The sequence below is a fragment of the Castanea sativa genome, chromosome 7 (genome assembly GCF_040712315.1).
Source record: "Castanea sativa cultivar Marrone di Chiusa Pesio chromosome 7, ASM4071231v1".
Lineage (NCBI taxonomy): Eukaryota > Viridiplantae > Streptophyta > Magnoliopsida > Fagales > Fagaceae > Castanea > Castanea sativa.
Window position 1 is genome coordinate 17,461,774 of NC_134019.1, and position 18,314 is coordinate 17,480,087.

Below are 18,314 nucleotides of genomic sequence, written 5' to 3' on the forward strand. Positions count from 1 at the left end.
TATATATGGGAAAGATAAGAGTTTAGCATGGAACTCAATACAAAAGGAAATACGATATATTATCAGATGCAAGCCAGAGTGAGTGGTAACTAAGCCGACGGTGTACATCCGGTGAGCTAAAGTTTGGGCAGCTAAGCAAAATATCAATAAGGTATAAATAATTTTCCGAAGACATTACAAAAAATACAAAAGATATTATACTGGCTAGAAGCATGTTTAACATTCGAAAGGGTCGAAGAAGACTAAAATAGTTTGTACAACACCCTAGAATATATACTGGCATGTTTCAAGGGGATTAACACTATCGGTTTAGTGGCTGGTATGGTATTTTTCAACTTTATAAACAAGTATGGTGCAATTTTTATACCTTTGGTCCTAACACCATTCCTTCTTTACACCCTAATTCTCAAAATCCGCATAAAAGTTGTAAAGGGCATGCATTAGCCAGAGTGGCAACTGTTCATTAATTTTCAAAATTTATTCATTTAATTTATTAGAAAGAACACTCGTCTTTACAATTACAGCTTGTTTTGATACTCACTTCCCTCTCTGCACAGGATTTGCAGCAGAGATTTCTTCGCGATTTACACCCTTCCATCACATAGGATTTACAGCTGAAATTTCTTCGCGTAAACATCAAACCTTTCCGACGATGATAGCAGAGCATGCTGCACTCCTCCATAAAATCCAAATGCAAAGAAACAATGCTTTAGGACTAATGAAATTATATGAAGCATTTATAGTTGGTCAGTTACCGGAAATAGTTATTATAGTTCAAAATCCAAATTACTTTCTTTAAATTTGAGTAAATTATCCATTTGGTTCTTAAGTTTAATTTATTTTAGTCCTTTTTTATACAAATTTATTTTAGTCGTTAAGCTTAAATTTTTTTTGGTGAAACTGGTCTTCTTGTCTATTTTTATCTATAAAATTGCCGTTAAAATGGCATTGTATCATACATGTGAAGGTATCAGTTTTATAAATGTAAATATACAAAATGTCCAACTTGACAAGAATATTAAAATTTAAGAACTAAAATAAGATAAACTAAACTTTAAAGATAAAAATGACAGTTCAAGAAAATTCTAAAGGTATAATGTAGATTTTAGATTAATTATAATATAATACTCAAAAATAGGGAAATTCAACTAAAAAAAAAATGTACCTCCCTGTTCTATTTTGTTTGTTAACTTTAAAATTTTAACTTTTTTCACAGAATACAATTGAATAATTTGTCTTTAAAAGAAAAATATAGAAACTTTCAAAATTGCCTTTATTAACTTTCAAGTATTAAACCTCGAATAAAATAAAGGACATGGCCCACGGGTATATTTGTAAGTAGCAGAATTATTGTTATTGCTATTATTTTTAGAAAAGAATTAAGTGGCCTTCGTCTTCTAAAATTGGATAAATGGGATCTAATTATTAGCTCTAATAGTAAATTGTCTTGTTGTGGAATAAAAGATTTGAGTTCCAAATCCCATTTACACAAAAAAAAATATATATATATATATATATATATTGGAAATTGAAATTATATAGTGTTTATCAAAAAATTGGACCAATATTTTGAGGTGGTTCAGAGTGAAATAATGGACAACTTTTTTTTTTTTGAGAAAATGGACAGCTTAATTTAAATTTATGTTGGCTTGAATTTATGTTGACAAAAGATATGATTTTTAATAACTTTTATGTTAAATGTGTTACAAAAACTTAAAAGTTAGTTCATTTAAAAAAACTAAAAGTAGGATTATTTAAAATAAATTTGATTTTTAAAAGGCAAAACATATGTAAACAATAAACAAACTCATTTCGTTAGTATACAAGGGAATCCAACCTGTATTTTTCTGTGATAAAAAACTCTTGGTAAGAACTTTCCGAGACATGATTTATCGTTAAACAGTTCAACCATCTCACGCATTCTTTTCAGTAGGTGTCCGTATGTTATTCCGGCATCTTTATTTACTTCGGCATCTTTATTGATCGTTTCGATCATAAGGTATGTCATTGCACCAGCCATTGCTTTTCCTGTGAAAGCCTGCACGTTTTAATGGTAATATATAATCTGTAAAAACTTTTCTTCGGGACAGACAAATTTCACATAGATTGTTGCTCTAGTCTCATAACAAATTAATAATAAGATATTAAAATAGCTACATAAAACAATTTATTACAACCATTTAATTGATCTTGCTTGCGATAGTTTTTTTTTTTTTTTTTTTTTGAGAAACCCGTGATAGTTTATAATATAATGCCTACGAAGTTTATCATATACTCAAATATGGTTCTGGTTTAGACTCCGATTTCATACCAAATATATAGCTTCTAGTTATACTCTGATTTTGTATCAATTAAATTATAAATTGGCTTCTAATTAAACTTTTTTTTTTTTTTTTTTTTGCGGGGTTGGGGGAGGAGGGAATTTTGTAATATTTATATTTACATGCAAATTCGTTGATGTAAACTTGAAGAATATAAAAGGCTCAATTCAAATTTATTATGCTAGTATATAACACAATAGATATATAACTTTTTTTATAATAAAATTTCATATATATATATATATATATATATATATATATATATATATATATATATATATATATAAGCACGGTTATTTAAGAGGCTTTTCCTGTTTAGGATCCTCATTTTTTTTTTTTTTTTTTGTTCAAAAGTCCCTACACCCCTATACTTAAGTGGAGACAAAGTTAAAAGACAATCTAATAAAAATACAACTATAACTCTCATTGAAACATTACCTAAAAAATATGGTTATTCTCTTGTTGATTTTCAAATTGCTTTATCCACATATAATTTAAATTCTTAAAATAAAAATACAGATTTTTTATTTTTGCTACAAAAAAAAAGGTCTCATCGCACACGTAAAGCGCATGTAATGAAGCTAGTATCTATATAAAAGATGTGAATGACCAGCTAAAATGACTTAATGGTGGAATACAAAGGTTCAAGCAGTAATTATATTAAAGAGAAAGAGCTATAGAAGCCCACATAAATGTTGAGAAAATGTTGCGTAAGAAAAGTATAAAGTGATTAAGAGGAAGACAAAAAAGGTTATCCAAGAAGCTAAATATGCTTATGATAACTTATATAACAAGTTGGGTGCATTATAGTTGAAAATAAGATACTTGAAAGGTGTTCAGTGAAATAAATATGAAGAACAAAGAGTGTTAGTGAAAGAAGACTAGATTAAAGAGAGATGGAAAAGTTATTTTGACAAACATTTTTTATGCAAAAGATATGACTGATTGGAGCAATTTGGGTGACCTAATGGAGGTTAGAAATCATAGATTCATCCGAAGAATTAGGATGGCTAACGCAAAGGATGCATTAAGGATGAAAATTGGAAAATCAACGGGACTAGATGAAATCCCCATTGAAGTTTGGAAGTGCTCGGATGATGTTGGTGTATGATGGTTGACAAACACTTTTAATAAGATCTTAAGTGCTAAAAAAATTCTTAGTGAGTGGAGGAGAAATACTTTAATACCTATTTATAAGAATAAATATTCAAAACTGTACTAATAAGTACAATAAAATTAAATTTATAAGCCACACTATGAAACTTGGGGAAAGAGTGATTAAACATAGGTTAAGACGTGAATCAACAATATCAGAGAATCAATTTGGTTTTATGCCAGGATGTACCATCGAATATATATATATACTTACTTACTAAGGTGTCTAATGGAAAAATATAGAGAAGCCTGTGAAGATTTTCATATGGTTTTCATTGATATAGAGAAATCATATGACAAGGTTCGTAAAGAGGTTATGTAGTGTGTTTTGGCTAAAAAAATGAGTTTCTTTAAAGTATATTAAACTGATTATGGATATGGATGAAAAAAGTGGTAATTAGTATAAGAATAAGTGAACAAATCGCAAGTGAGTTTCCTATTACCATAAGTTTGCATTAAAGATCATCATTAAGTCCATATCTTTTTGCAATGGTGATGAATGAACTCACTAAATCAATGCAAGAGGAAGTCTCTCGGCGTATGCTTTTTGCAAATGATATAGTTTTAGTAGATGAAATTAGAAATGAAGTTGATGCAAGTAGAAATTTGGTGAAACGCTCTAAAATCTAAAAGCTTTCAATTAAGTATGACTAAATTAAAATAGAGTATATGGAATATAAATTTAGTAAAAATAGAAATGGAAAAGAATGGGTGGTATGACTTGATGGTTAAGAGATACTAAAGAGTAATAGTTTTTGATATCTTGGATCAATAATTTATAAAAATTGGAAATATTAAAAATGATGTGAATCATAGGAGAAGAGCAAAATGGATGAAATGGAAAAAAAAGCATCGAGAGTGTTGTATGATTGTAGAAAGGATACCTATTACAAGGGGTCCAAGGGGGCCAAACCTCCTGTCTCTACGCATGAAAAATAAATAGTATATGTAGAAGAGAAATGATATGTCCACAATAGTTTTACAACAAATCCTAAGTGGCAGGTTGTTACTGGTTGTTATTGTTGGGACAAAAAAGTAATCTTAGTGTTAGGTTTAAATTTGAACTAATAACAACTAACCACCTATGATTTGTTGTGAAAGTATTATAAAAATGTTGTGGACGTAGCATCTCTCTATGTAGAATACCGATGTTCAACTTCGGCCAAGCAAAAATAGAGTTTGGCCCCCTTTCTTTCAAAAGGTTGGCCGCTCTCCATAAAATTAAAATTAAAACCCAGCCCAAACAACACCAAAATCCAAATCTAACCCAAATAATATCACAACTCAATCCAACAACAGCAATCATATATCTAACTAAACCTAGCCCAAACAAAAAATCAACCATATTAACAATTGAAATTCACAAAGAATTAACAAAAAATTAAAAAAACGTGAGGAGAAAAAATAAAAGAAGGGGCAGTTGGGACTTGGGAAAAAGATGGAGTACAGGTTAGCAAATAATTAATTGCTTTTTGATTATTGCATTTACAAATTTACCCATTAGTTTTTATTTTAAATTGTTCAATTTTTTTTTAAAACCCCACTTTCCTTCTACCAACATGTCACTACCTTATATTTATTACTTCTTATTAATTTTCATCTTATCTTATTTTTTATCTTAATTATTCTAATAAAAAATAGCATAATTAATTATAAAAAAAATATTATTCTAATTATTAAAAGACTACTAAATATGTTTGGCAAAGTTACGAAAAGTGTGTAAGGAGTTGATTGGTAAGTAATATATTAAGGATTATTGGATCAATAATTGTGTCTCTTGTCTTTGTTTGTAGTTTGTGAATACTAAATAAATTCTTATTTGGAGTTTAATGATTTTTTTTTTTTTCTTATACTCTAGCCCCTATCTTGAACTCCAAGGTCTGTCCCTAGCTGAAGTGAGAACATAGGGAAATATAAGGTTCAAAATGAAGAAATTTTCTTAAAAATAAGGGTAACCCCTACTAATGAAAAGATAGAGCGTCGCTGAAAATGGTTCAGTCATGTTCACAAAAGTAATAAAAAAGAACATGCATGGTAATTAAAGAAGTAACAAAGAGTATGATTATAGATAGAGTAGCATGGAGAAAAATAATATATACAACTGATTTTAACAAATCTATTGAGGATTTATAGACCCGAAAATTTTGGAAATAAGGCTTTATTAGTTATCGTTGTTATATATGTTTCCAATTATGGTTATTCTTTTTTCGAAAAAATAATTATGATTATTCTTAATCGTATATGGGCAAAGACAGAGTTATAAGCTATAGAATTGAAAGTGATTTACCATAAATAAAAAATAGAAAAAGAAATTTGGAATACTGAATTACGAAATCTCCTTACAGTGGTATCGGCAGCCATTTTATCATCATCACAAGCACTGAGGCAAATTGCAATTCCACCGCTTGTACTTTTTCTTGCTTTTGACGGAGCACTGTTATCCTCCCAATCATTTCTGCAATTCTCAAGCGAGAAAGTCACAATACAATTTGTATTGTATACAAACAATGTCATGATGTTTTTTCCAACTATTAATTTTAGTCCTCGAAATTTCATAATCGTCGATGCTTTACAATTTTTTATATAGATAGAGCAAGAATTAAATTTATGTAATAATGATAATTGATCTTTATCATCATGTTTAATCACTAATTCATGTATTTACATGTGACATCTCTTAATAGTTAATACTCTATGAGTTACTTTTACGATTTAGAAAAAATTACTCACATTTCTGGTTTGTATATGTACTCCAGATCAAGAATAGTTCCACTATGACAAGCATCGACAATTGCATGAAGTGTGACACCCTTCTTGAGTGGCCAAACAATTGTGGAATTTATTTCATTATCAAGAATCATGCCCTCTTGCATAAAATCAACAGGACAAATGGTTTCATCGAACCCATCACGCTCGTCGTCATTGAAATCAGGTTGCCGTAAACCATGTCCAGAGAAGTAGAACACCAATGAGTCTCCAGATTCTGAACCCTCCACAAGCCATTTCAAAGATTCTTGTATGTTTTTCTTCGTTGGACTAAATATATCTTCTTTTTCATCTTCTGCATTATGGCATTAATGTTTTTACGAATGACAAATTATGGGTTATATGTTGAGGGGGCAAAAAAAACAACAAAAAAATCACATCAACTAGTTTTCAAGGGAGATAAAACTTGGCTACATGAACCAAAAAATGAAGCCAACAAAGAAGGCTTTAAATGGAAGTTAGCAGATGAAGTTCTGATTGTGAAGAGTCTTTCAGAGATATAGTACAATTGTGATTAGTGATTTCCCAAATCATGATCCAGGGGCGGAATTAGAATTTTAAGAAAGAGGGGGCTAAAGTAATAACAAACATAAAATTTATCCAATTTAAGAGCTCTACATGAGAATTATATTAAACTTTTTGAGGACCATCTATATATTTTTGAAAATTTTAACTAAATTTAAGGGTAATTTTTTAATTGTTGAAAATTTTGGGGGGCCACGGCCCCCACAACTCATTGAGTGGTTTTGCCCGGATGATCCCAGAACCAACTTGATAAGCTTAATCTTCTAGACTATTTTCTCTAAATAAATTAATGAGATAAATGTCGGAATTCTAGCTGAGAGTCAAAAATTAAAGCAAAAATATTGTTTGAACATTCTTTTAAGGGATAATTATAATAAATCCACCTGTATCTAAGCTCGAATGCACATTACCTACCTATAGTTTGAAAAATGTTGTTTTACATATTTAAGGTTCGCTGAAGAATTTTTTTACTTAAGATTTGCTTATCATAAGACGCTGTTGTAAGCATTTTTCCTTGGTGAGTTTTTTGTGGGATTAAATTCTCGGAGTAGTTTTTCCTTGGAAACGATTCTATATATAATTTTCTACTTAAATAACAAATTGTGGCTTGTGCTTATTGCTTTTATTTTAAGATTTGGTATTCCGGTTACTGTGGTGAACTAAATATTTGTGAGGATAACTTAGCAATTGGGTGATTTAACATAAATAAATAGTTTTTTTAAATAAATTGCATAAGGGTCTAAATAGAATTTTTACTTAGTTAATGAAAGGAAAATTAAATTAATAAATGAAATATTACTAACTTGATAAACACACATTAATATAAAATTGAATGCATAATAATAATAATAATAATAATAATAATAATAATCAACTGGAGATGATAACCTTACTAATCCTAAGAACAAACAAAGTTCAATATTTAAGGTGATTAGAATCATGTAGAACAAATTGTTTTATTACATCTTATCAATATATATATATATATATATATATATATATATATATATATATATATATATATATATATATTATTACAACACTCAATTTTTTCCATGGCAAAAATTTTATAATGTTTAATGCAACAAAAAATCTTTCGAAAATATTTTTTAAAATTCAACAAAAAATAACCCAAAATAGGAGAATAAAAGTTTTCTAATTCTGAGAACTAGAAAAAAAAATCCACTTTTTAGAAAAATAAATAAATAATATTTTCTTTTAGGTCCTTTGTGTACTCACCAGTCACCACCTCCATTCAATTTGGCATTTTAACCACTAGACAAGGCAAAACGGGTGAGGCAGAGTGGGTCAATCGGGGTGCATGTCAGGTTGACCCATATTTTTCACATGAATTTTTTTTTTTATAAGGAAAACAACATTTATTTGTCATTTAAAAAGTTATGCAATAAATTACTTGATGTGAAATGCATTATTTTGGATTCACCATTTATATCAAGAATAAATTACACTTATTAATACTTATTCAATAATTTTAAAATTATACAAATCTTAACATTGCTATCTAAAATAAAATAACACAAAGATAAGTAAAAAAAAATACACAAGTTTTATTTCTACACAATATCAACATTCCAAAATATAAAACAAAATTATAAATGACTTATTAAATAATTCACTTGACAAAAAATAAAAACATATAAGAAATTTAAAAAAAAAATACACAAGTTTTATTTCTACACAATATCAACATCCCAAAATATAAAACAAAATTACAAATGACTTATTGGATAATTCATTTGACAAAAAATAAAAACATATAAGAAATTTACAATCTTAAAAATTAATTTTATAATCTATTTTCAATTGTGATTGACACTCTATTTCAATTTGAGATATATATTAAAGTCTAATTGTTTACTTATTTATACATGGTCTTTTTTATGAATATCATATCATTGTTAAGCAACACACACGCTAAAAAATATCATAATTTATTTTGAAAAGCAGTTTATTTTGGACATAAATTTTTAAAAAATAGGTCTAAACATTTATAATTTATGTTAATTTGATACTTTGGTTTCACTATTTTCACACTTGTGAATGTTTCTCACACATGTCTACAATTTTAAATCTATGTTTTTAATTGTATTGTAATCAGATTATCTTAGCATGTACTTTACTATTTGATATATATAAATCTTTGCTCATTACAGAATACTCAATCATTCATCTTTCAATTAATTTGCATACAGTTATGTATATGTCTCAATTGTTTCCTTAAAATTTATAACAAACAATTAAACCAATATTATTTTAATTTTATGTTTTTTTACCCAAAAAAAAAAGTTTTAAAAAATGGTTTGGGTTGGGTTGGGTTGGGTTAGGTTGTCCCGCAAAAAACACAGATCAAGTCATAGGTCAACCTGTTTTTGCTTCAGGTCAAAAAATTAGGTTCGAATAAGGTATTTTTGGAGTCGGATTAGAAAATTCTGACCCGTTTTGCCATGTCTAATAACCACCACCATAAACTTTATCTCCACCATGTTTTCGCCACTAATACTACCTTAACCGCCATCAGTGCCTCCCACTACAACCAATGCCACTACAGCCACACTATTGCAGAATGTGGATGCCACCATACTATACTATTGCTATTGTTGCCACTCCAACCCCATCACAACAACCCTTTTACTGCCACACCCACCTCGCCGACAACACCACTGTTACCACACCCATGTCACCATGTTCCACTACTTTCACACCCAACGCCACCATACTAATGTAATCACCGCCGTCGCTAGCTACCATACCAACTTTGCCACTAGCACACCATCATGGCTACCACCACACCACCCCACTATCTTCGACATAGCCATTAGTCACGACCGTCATCTCACACTCTTGGCTTATATAATCCTTTTTAGAGTCATAGCCAAACACAAGAAAAGCAACTCATTTTTAGAAAATAATTTCCATTAAAACTTTTTTTCCAAGAAAGTATTTTAGGTAAAAAACATTAAAACAACTTTATATATATATATATATATATATATATAGAGAGAGAGAGAGAGAGAGAGAGAGAGAGAGAGAGAGTTACACTTGGTGTAACTCTAAAGAGTTACACGTTTTTTAAACCATTGAATTTAAATAGATACAACGGTAAAATAAATAATAATAAAAAACCTCATTAATACTAATATTTTTATTAGAAGCTCATTAATTATCCCTCATTTATTATATTTTATATCTAACTCTAAACCCAAAAAAAGTGTTATATTTGACTCTCTCTCTATACGTTTCTCTCTCTATCTCTTTCTCCTCCACCATTGTTCCACCTCCATGGATAGATTGCCGGCAAAAGAAGGAAAAAAAAAAAATGGAAATGCTTAAGAAGCGAATCCCGGAATAGCTGCTTAAGGAACGTGGGATGAACTGCACTCTGCTCTCAACATGCTTTCTTGACATCTCAGAGCCTAATTGTGTGTTCAAGTTCTTGGATGATCTCGGCCATATTTGTGGGTCATACGTGCTCTGCTTCAGTCTTGCAAAGGATAAGATTAGAGGTGAGTCTTGTGTTGCTTATCAATTATCATGAGAAGATTTTATTAAATGAGGACTTCTCTTGTGTAGTTTTCGACAAGAGAATGTCGCATGGAAAGCTTCTTGTGCCGAATGATGGAGCCGCTGTTACTTCTAGTGCTGATGTTGAAATCGTATCAAATGATGATGAGTGTAAAGATGCTATTGTGGATTTGTTATTGAAGGGGGGTACTAATATTAATATTGGGGAGAAATTGAAGCAGTGGGCAAATTTGAGAGAAACAAGTCAAAGTCAAGGGGGAAAGATCTTTTCAAGATCTATGAGGCTGAATTTCACCGGATGCAGAAAATTTTTGAGAAAAAAATACTGTATTTGAGATACATTAAGGTATGGCAGAATTTGGATAGTATATGCGTTGAAGAAGATAAAAGAAAGGAAGAGTCTTTGGGTTTAGAGATAAATAAAAAAATATAATAAATGGGAAATAATTAATAAGATCCTAATCAAAATATTAACATTAATGAAAATCTTTTTTTGACCGTTGGATCTACTATATATATATAGTATAATTTTATGTTGGAAAGTTATCAGTGTAAAAGCTTTAAATATATGACGATATCATATTATAAAACTTTTCTAAAAATCCTTCCATCTTTTTTTGTTTTATTTTAAAAAAATTGGCTTTCGTTTTGTCCCTTAGATTAACTCTAAAAGCTAAACTAGTTGGGGGAGGAAAAAATAAAAAAAAATGCTTCGTTAACCCATAAAAGTTTAGTTGCTAACAAGATTAATATATATATATATATATATATATATATATATATATATATATATATATATATTACTTGAAATATTTTAGGAGAACTTGATATGACAAGTGAAGCATATTCTATATTTATCACTTTATGGCATCTTGATATTGTTATATACATACTAGAAATATTTTAGGGTAAGTCAAGCATATTCTCTATTTAAAAGGTCTCTCTCTATTTATCACTTTACAAGACCTACATATGTTTCAACATATTCTATAATATGCTCAAGCGTCATTTTGTAATTGGCACACCAAAATTCATTTCTTTAGTAAGTACTTATTGTAGCCCTATGTGTAGGTCTTGTAATGCAATTACAAGTTAACATCAAACATATATGTTGAAAAATTGGTATAGGTTTATCCAAGCGGTTTGAGTGCGTCCATAGGCAGCCTATAAAATTATCCTATGATAAGAACAAAGGGGTTCTTAAGTGCTTAATGGTGAGGTAATTAAAGACTAGTTAAGCCTCCGAGAGAGAGCTAATTCAGTATTATTCATCATCATATATGGTTCATTCCAGTACAAGACTCTCCTTATATGGATACAATTGCAGTAGACCACAGTAACAGCTTATGAGTAACTGCTTAGTAGTTAACTGGTTCTAACCATCAACTAACAAACTAACTACTGCTTTTTAAGCATGTGCACACAGCCTAATCTCTTAGTTACAACTTGCCTACATGAGCTACAGCTAACAATTGAGCCTAGGACTTAACCAATGCAACCATACCAGACCAACACAATTTATAGCTAGCTAGTACCTTAACATCCTACGAAATTAAGAGTCTTATAACCTAGTTTCATTGTTTAGTTTCCTTTATGGAAAATCATGGTCCAAATCTCCTTTTCCTATTTGAAATGTGAGTGTGTTTTTTTGGGTGGCTTATTCGGTGTTTGTAGCAGTTCTTGTTGGCTTGTTTCAGTACTCTTGCATTGTCCTAATTAAAACTTCAAAGGGAGTGCAAACTCCAATAAACATGTGAACAATCACATAATAATAAGGAAAGATATCCAAAGGAAACAATTGAGGAAATAGTAGTCCATATGTTTGTATTAAAATTTAGGAAACGTGTGGATGGCATACATGCATATATGTTGTATGTGTGTAAAAGCACCAATATTCAGATCATATAGACAAATAATTATTGGTAATTACCTGTGAGGACGCGAATGCACTCTTCGGGATAATTATATCTACCAATCAAAAATTCTCTCATGGACTTCACATCATTAACAGTTCCCTTGAGCTTGTATTTCTTATTCTTATAAGTAACCCCACAAAGAAGTGCCCTCTTCCTTGGGTGTGTCTCTGCAGAACCTGTACCAGATGGCTTAACATTCATTGAAGAAACATTTGTGCTTTCACCACTGCTTGAGAGCTTATTCTTGAACCTCTGAGCAAAATTTCTAACAAATTGTGAAAACCGATGGTGCCGTTCTTGGTTGTCACCTGACTGCCCGCCTGTTGGGACAAAACATTTGCAATTTAACTCCGGTTTTGTTCTTGAATATTGTGTATTGCACGCTGTTTTTTCCATTGTTGCCTATGAATTTTCCTGGCCAAAGAGCTAGCTAGCTATATAGACACTCTCTATTAAGCCGAAATCATTGAATATGCATGAAATTTAGAATAATTTATTTTCGGCGGGGATATATAGAATGAGAAACTTTTGACTTTTGCTTATTGATATGACTGTCAATAAATTGGCACCCTTCAAAATGCTAGAACATAACTTTGTAGAAAAGTTATATTCAGAGCCCTACACCGACCTAAAAGCTTGTACGAATGGCGGCCCTGAATTCACACCTTCTCCTTTGAAGAATGCAAACCTTGTGTTTTCTTATTTATACTTGATAACGCTGACTCTTCAGACTATTTGCTAAATGTGAAAGGGGTAAAGAAAAAGATATAGAAGTGATTATATTTTTTTTAACCTGTTTTAAAAAATTAATATTTAAAAGAGCTACAATTGCTTAAAGTTTGGGTAGAAAAAACTAAAGGGCATGAATTAGTACTAAGAAACAGAAAAGAATTTAATTCTTAAAGAAATAATATAAAGAAAGGTTGGTCTTCCTATGGGGCAAAGCTCCAACCCCAAAGCCAAGAATTTTTTTTCTGTTTTTGTCCTTTTCCCTTAAGTAAAATAAAATGTAGACGAAATTACATTTTACATATTTTAATTTATGAAAATTCTAAATTAAACTTTATAGTTTTATAAGTTATCAATTAAACCCAATAGTCTAGGAGAAATTTCAAACTAAACCATAGTATTTTTAAGTTTAAAAGTTGAAATATATGTACTAACTTCTACGTAAAGTTGAAAAAAATTTGTACTGAATCCCACATAACAAAAGGAATAAAGCATTTACCAAACTCTCAAGAATCACACAACATATTTATCAAATAAATGAGGACGCCAACATAACACACCTGATGATAAAGATGGAGAATCCTCCATGAGAACAAAAGCAAGCAGGTAATGTTGCTGCAAGAATAGTTAGAATGGAGTTTGTGTGAGAGGAAGGTGAACTACACCAAGACGCTTGCACTCTCTCATATTCCCTACTTTGTACACCTCACACCAACACAACATATACATATAATCAAAATATATTGAATTTTAATAAGCCAAACCAATATTTTAACAGGTACAAGATAGGGACCTTTATATTATCAAAACTCAAAATACTAATTTGTCCTAATAAGGGTGTGTTTGTATAAACCGTTGGAAAACTGTGTTTTGAATTTAAAATGAACATTTGTAAAAAAAAACTTTAAAGAGTAATGGTCTTAAAACAGAGTTTTGGATTTTAAAAACATGATTTTAATCTTTCAAAAAGCCTAAACAAATAGACCCTAATGGACCGCCTATGACCAGAAAGAAAATACACAATATTAAAATACATACCATTAATTATAATGTCCACTAAAATAACCAATATTAACAAAATACGGTGATCACTACCTATTATTTACTCTAAAAAACACTTAGTAATATATTCTCCAACTAATTCAGGTTTTATTAAATACACAAAAATGATTATACTAGCCCAAAACGTAAGAAAATGCTAACGAAAAATCAAATCATGAATCTTTAGATCAATTTCAATTCAAATTTCGAGATTCTCGAGATCGGTGATGGAGAGACGCAAAGAGATGAATTGAATTGAAACAAATTCAAAACTTCATGGCTTAATTTGTAATTTATGAAATTATAAGGAATAATTTGAAATTCTACAAATTATAGGGTTTGTAACTTATGAAATTTTAATTTGAAATACACTCAAATTAATTTAATAGGATAAAATGTAAGTTTCCTTAAAATGTCGTAATCTTAGCTCACGAAAATCTATATACCAAAGGTGCAAAATTGTTGGCGTCCAATTGAACTCCTTTTTCACTTTATTCTCTCTCACTTTGGAAGGCAAGAATCACATGCCTTAACCTTTATTCGGTGGCTGACGATTGCTTTCCCTTTCTGTTTGGTCTCTTAGATTCTTATTCGCACTTTTGCTTAACCAAAAGCTAAAAATAAAATAAAATAAATAAAAAGCTCAATGTATTTAACTAGAAAAATGTAAACTAGTCAAGGGCGGATCTGGTTGTTTAATTTTTTTTTTTTTTTTCCCATTAATATTCCTTTTTCGTGATCTTACTGGATTTAGCCCACATTATGCATTTAAAAAAAATACCTATAGCCGCACTTTTAAAGCGCCACTACAGCCTACATCAAAAAAATTAAAAAAAAAAACCCTTATAATAGCTTTTTAAAATCTAAAGACTACCTATTGTGGCGTTTCTAATATCTATAGCCAATTTAAATTTTAAAAAAAATTTAAAAAAAAAAAAACCTAGAGCAGCACTTTATAAATGCTAGGATAGATCCACCAAGAAGGCGCCAGCATAGGTCCATTTGCACTATATCGGCGCTTTCTAGCTTCAGTATTGAACCGTTGCAATAGATTCAGCTAGATTATACTAGCATTTTGAAAGCGCTGGTATAAACTTGTTATTTTATTTTATTTTATTTTTTGATGAGATTTATTTTTTTATTTTTTATTGCATTAGATTACTAGAATTAAGCATCACTTTTAGTTATAAAATAAGTATTATTTCCATGCAATTTATTAAAAATCATATGTAAACTAAAAATAATATTTCAAAATTATAATTAAAATTAAATAATAAAATAGAGAGTAAAAATAAATGAATAAAAATTACTTTTAGTAAAATGATATTGTGTAAGACTATGTTTTTATAAATAAAAAAAGATAGTTAATTTTTATATATATATAAATATGATAAAATTTCAACATATGACATAAGCTCCATAAAGTTGTGACATGCATCCATAAATATGAGGTGTGCATAAATATTCTTGTGTGAGACACGGTAGCTATCAACCTTTTTTTATTTGACATTGGAACAAGATAGAATATTAATCCCATTTGAAAAAAGATTTAAAAAAAAAAAATCTTGGTGAGTCTGAAGAACGAGTCTTTTCTAATCAATAGATTATGCAAAGGCATTCCATAGGTGTCTTTTCAAGTCAAGCAAGGCATATACATAGACGGCTAATTAACTGAAATGACAAGCGTTCACACTTCGCAATATCAATCCAGTTTCATTATTCCTTTTTCACGTGTTGTGTGAGATGTAGGTCACTACCATTGGAATAAGACAAAAGCCTAGTCTCGCAAGGATAATAAGTTAATAACAACACATGCAAATTCACTGATTAAGCACTATATGATGCATGCTAAATTCATTAGTAGCTAAAATATTAAGCAAAAGAGATTTATTAATTAGGCCAAAAATGGAGAGTAGGATGAAGAGATTTCATGCTAAGAATTTTGTAATCCAACTAGTTAGCACCTCCTCTCATTTTCAAATAAAGCATCAAAGGTTCAAATTCTCCTCTTTTCTAACTATTAAAATTTCCAATAAAATATGTAGAGAATCCAAAAAAGTAAACCCAAATCTATCTAATTGTTAAAATTAAAGGGGGAAAGCAGGGTTAATTATAGAAATATACCCTAAACTTTAGAAGCAGTGTCGCTATATACCCTAAACTACAAAAACTACGGCACCAATCGTGACAATCCCTGCAAGTAGCACCCCACCATCTATTTGGGTGGTAAACTTTAATAGTTGCAATGGACCATAAGTGGGGTAAATGATAAAAATATCCAATTCACAATAAATAAATAAATATATATATATATATATATTACTATTTATTAATAGTATCTTGTCTGTTGGTACTGTTCTGAATAGTAACCAAATCTGGAGCTGTTTGGAGCTATTCTGAGTAATGACTGGTGCTACCAGAATAGTCTAGGGACTGTCCAAATTATGGCCCTTATAGGGATCTTAAGAATCTTGGAAGGCATCAAATGGTTGGTGACTAGTAGATGCTTCTAAAGAGGTAGGAGAAGTCTTTTCTTCTTCTTCTTCTAACTGAGAAGCCTGGAGGAGCAATTGGTCTGCAAGATCTTTTAATTCTTTGCTAGATTTTTCGGTGACCGAGACGGATTCTAGGCTGGACTGGGACCTTGTCTTCTGGGTAATGGCTCTGTGGACAGGAGAAGGGAAATCCTTATTTAACAGGACAATGAGTGGATCAATTTTGAGGCTATCCCACCATTTTATTGAGAACTCCCTGTTTAACAGATTGTTGCTAATTGCATAGGACCACATGTTGATCCAATGGATTTTATACCTGATGGTCATGTGCAAGATTGCTAGAAATTGAGAATTGTAATGGCTAACTTGGATTATTGAACTGAAATTTCTGAGGGCATCCTGGAGAGGTTCTAGGAAGATCTGAGGAATTTATCCGAGCATTTCCCACCACTTAAGGAACCAAGTCAGTATTTGGCTGTTGAAGTTTTTGTCGAACATTAAGAACCATGAATGATTAAAGATCTTATTTTGATAAAACAAAATCTTTTCAAAGGCGTCGATATAGTCATAATAACTATATTGAATACTGATGCCTTCTATTGGTCTAAGTAGGGAGGGGTGTTGGCCCCATTCTTTACAACTGATGAACCTAGTGATGAGGAGCTTGTGGTAGAGGACGATTGAAGGGTTCAATTTTGACTTGATATCTTCTATTCGAGTAGACTTTTCCTAGGTGATGATGCTCTTATAGAACTTGATGGATTTTTCTAGGACTTTTGGAAGAAAATGTCAATTTGGTGGCAAGACTTCCATAGCTCGGGCTAATGGATCATTTATATGGATCATGTGTGGTTCAATATAAAAGATGTGCTGGATATAAGGTTTCTTAACATAAGGGGACTTATTTTGTCTACTAGATGGCTGGGATGATCTTTGGGACTGTAAGGGGCCAAGGGATCATCTACTATGTATGGGGTTAAATCCCTAGGTGCTAGGGAAACTAAAGCAGAACTAAAACTAGGTTGGGTTAGGAGTGGCCTTTCATAGTTTGGTTTCAGGATTGTAGAAACTACATAACGGTTGGCCAATGAAACTGGGGAAATTCGGACTATCGGGCCAGGGTTCTTTGCCTGACTAGTATTGCTGGGAGGTGACTGTTTGGGTGGCTTTGGGGATTGAGGCTGCAATGTTGTGTTCTTTCCAGACATGTTGGGTTGGATTCTGCAAGAATTCACGGGTTAGGAAATCAGGGATATTGTTTTGAGTTCCTTCTATGAATTCTATGTCAAAATCAAAAACTGAGAGGATGGCTTGCCATCTTGCAAAAATCTGTTTTAATGCAATGTTTTGGACATCGTTTTCTAAAACATGTTTTGCAGACTTGCAATCAATTCTAATTAAAAACTTTTAATTTAGCAAATCACTTTGAAACTTTGAAATGCATAGCACTATAGATAAAATTTCTTTTTTAATAGTGCTATAATTTAGCTGAGTAGGAGTCCAAATTCCTAAATGGAAATGAACTATTTGTTCAGGGGAATTAGGACTAGTACGCTGAAGGAGAATGCCACCATAACCACTGCTAGAGGCATTTGTCTGGACAATCTTGAAGGAATTTACTGAGGGAATTCCTAAACAAGGGAGAGTCTTAACATATTTTTTATTTCTTGAACAAGTGATGTATGAGCCGGGGTCCAAGGAGGTAAATTGGTTCGAAGCCTATCAAAAAGTGGCTTGCATTGCTGTTTGAGATTTTGATAAAAATCTGAGATGTAGTTGAGGGACCCTAAGAATCTTTGAAGTTGTGTCTTGTCAAGGATTTG

The 18,314-nt window shown here is 30.8% G+C and overlaps 1 protein-coding gene across 4 annotated transcripts; it reads right to left on the reverse strand.

The window, feature by feature from the left end:
* Positions 1–135: 135 nt before the first annotated feature.
* Positions 136–13,651, reverse strand: LOC142642450 (metacaspase-3-like). 4 transcript variants are annotated; one of them, XM_075816805.1, is made up of 6 exons: positions 13,516–13,651; positions 12,241–12,546; positions 6,207–6,537; positions 5,820–5,931; positions 1,838–2,038; positions 136–668 (listed from the first exon to the last, which is right to left on the reverse strand). In XM_075816805.1, the coding sequence occupies exons 1-6, from the start codon at positions 13,541–13,543 to the stop codon at positions 609–611; spliced, it is 1,038 nt and encodes a 345-aa protein (XP_075672920.1). In that variant the 5' UTR covers positions 13,544–13,651; the 3' UTR covers positions 136–608. The 4 variants fall into 4 exon arrangements, with proteins under 4 accessions (XP_075672920.1, XP_075672918.1, XP_075672919.1 ...); XM_075816803.1 differs by having other exon boundaries at positions 136–676; XM_075816804.1 differs by lacking the exon at positions 13,516–13,651 and having other exon boundaries at positions 12,241–12,768.
* Between the last annotated feature and the right edge of the window lie 4,663 nt (positions 13,652–18,314).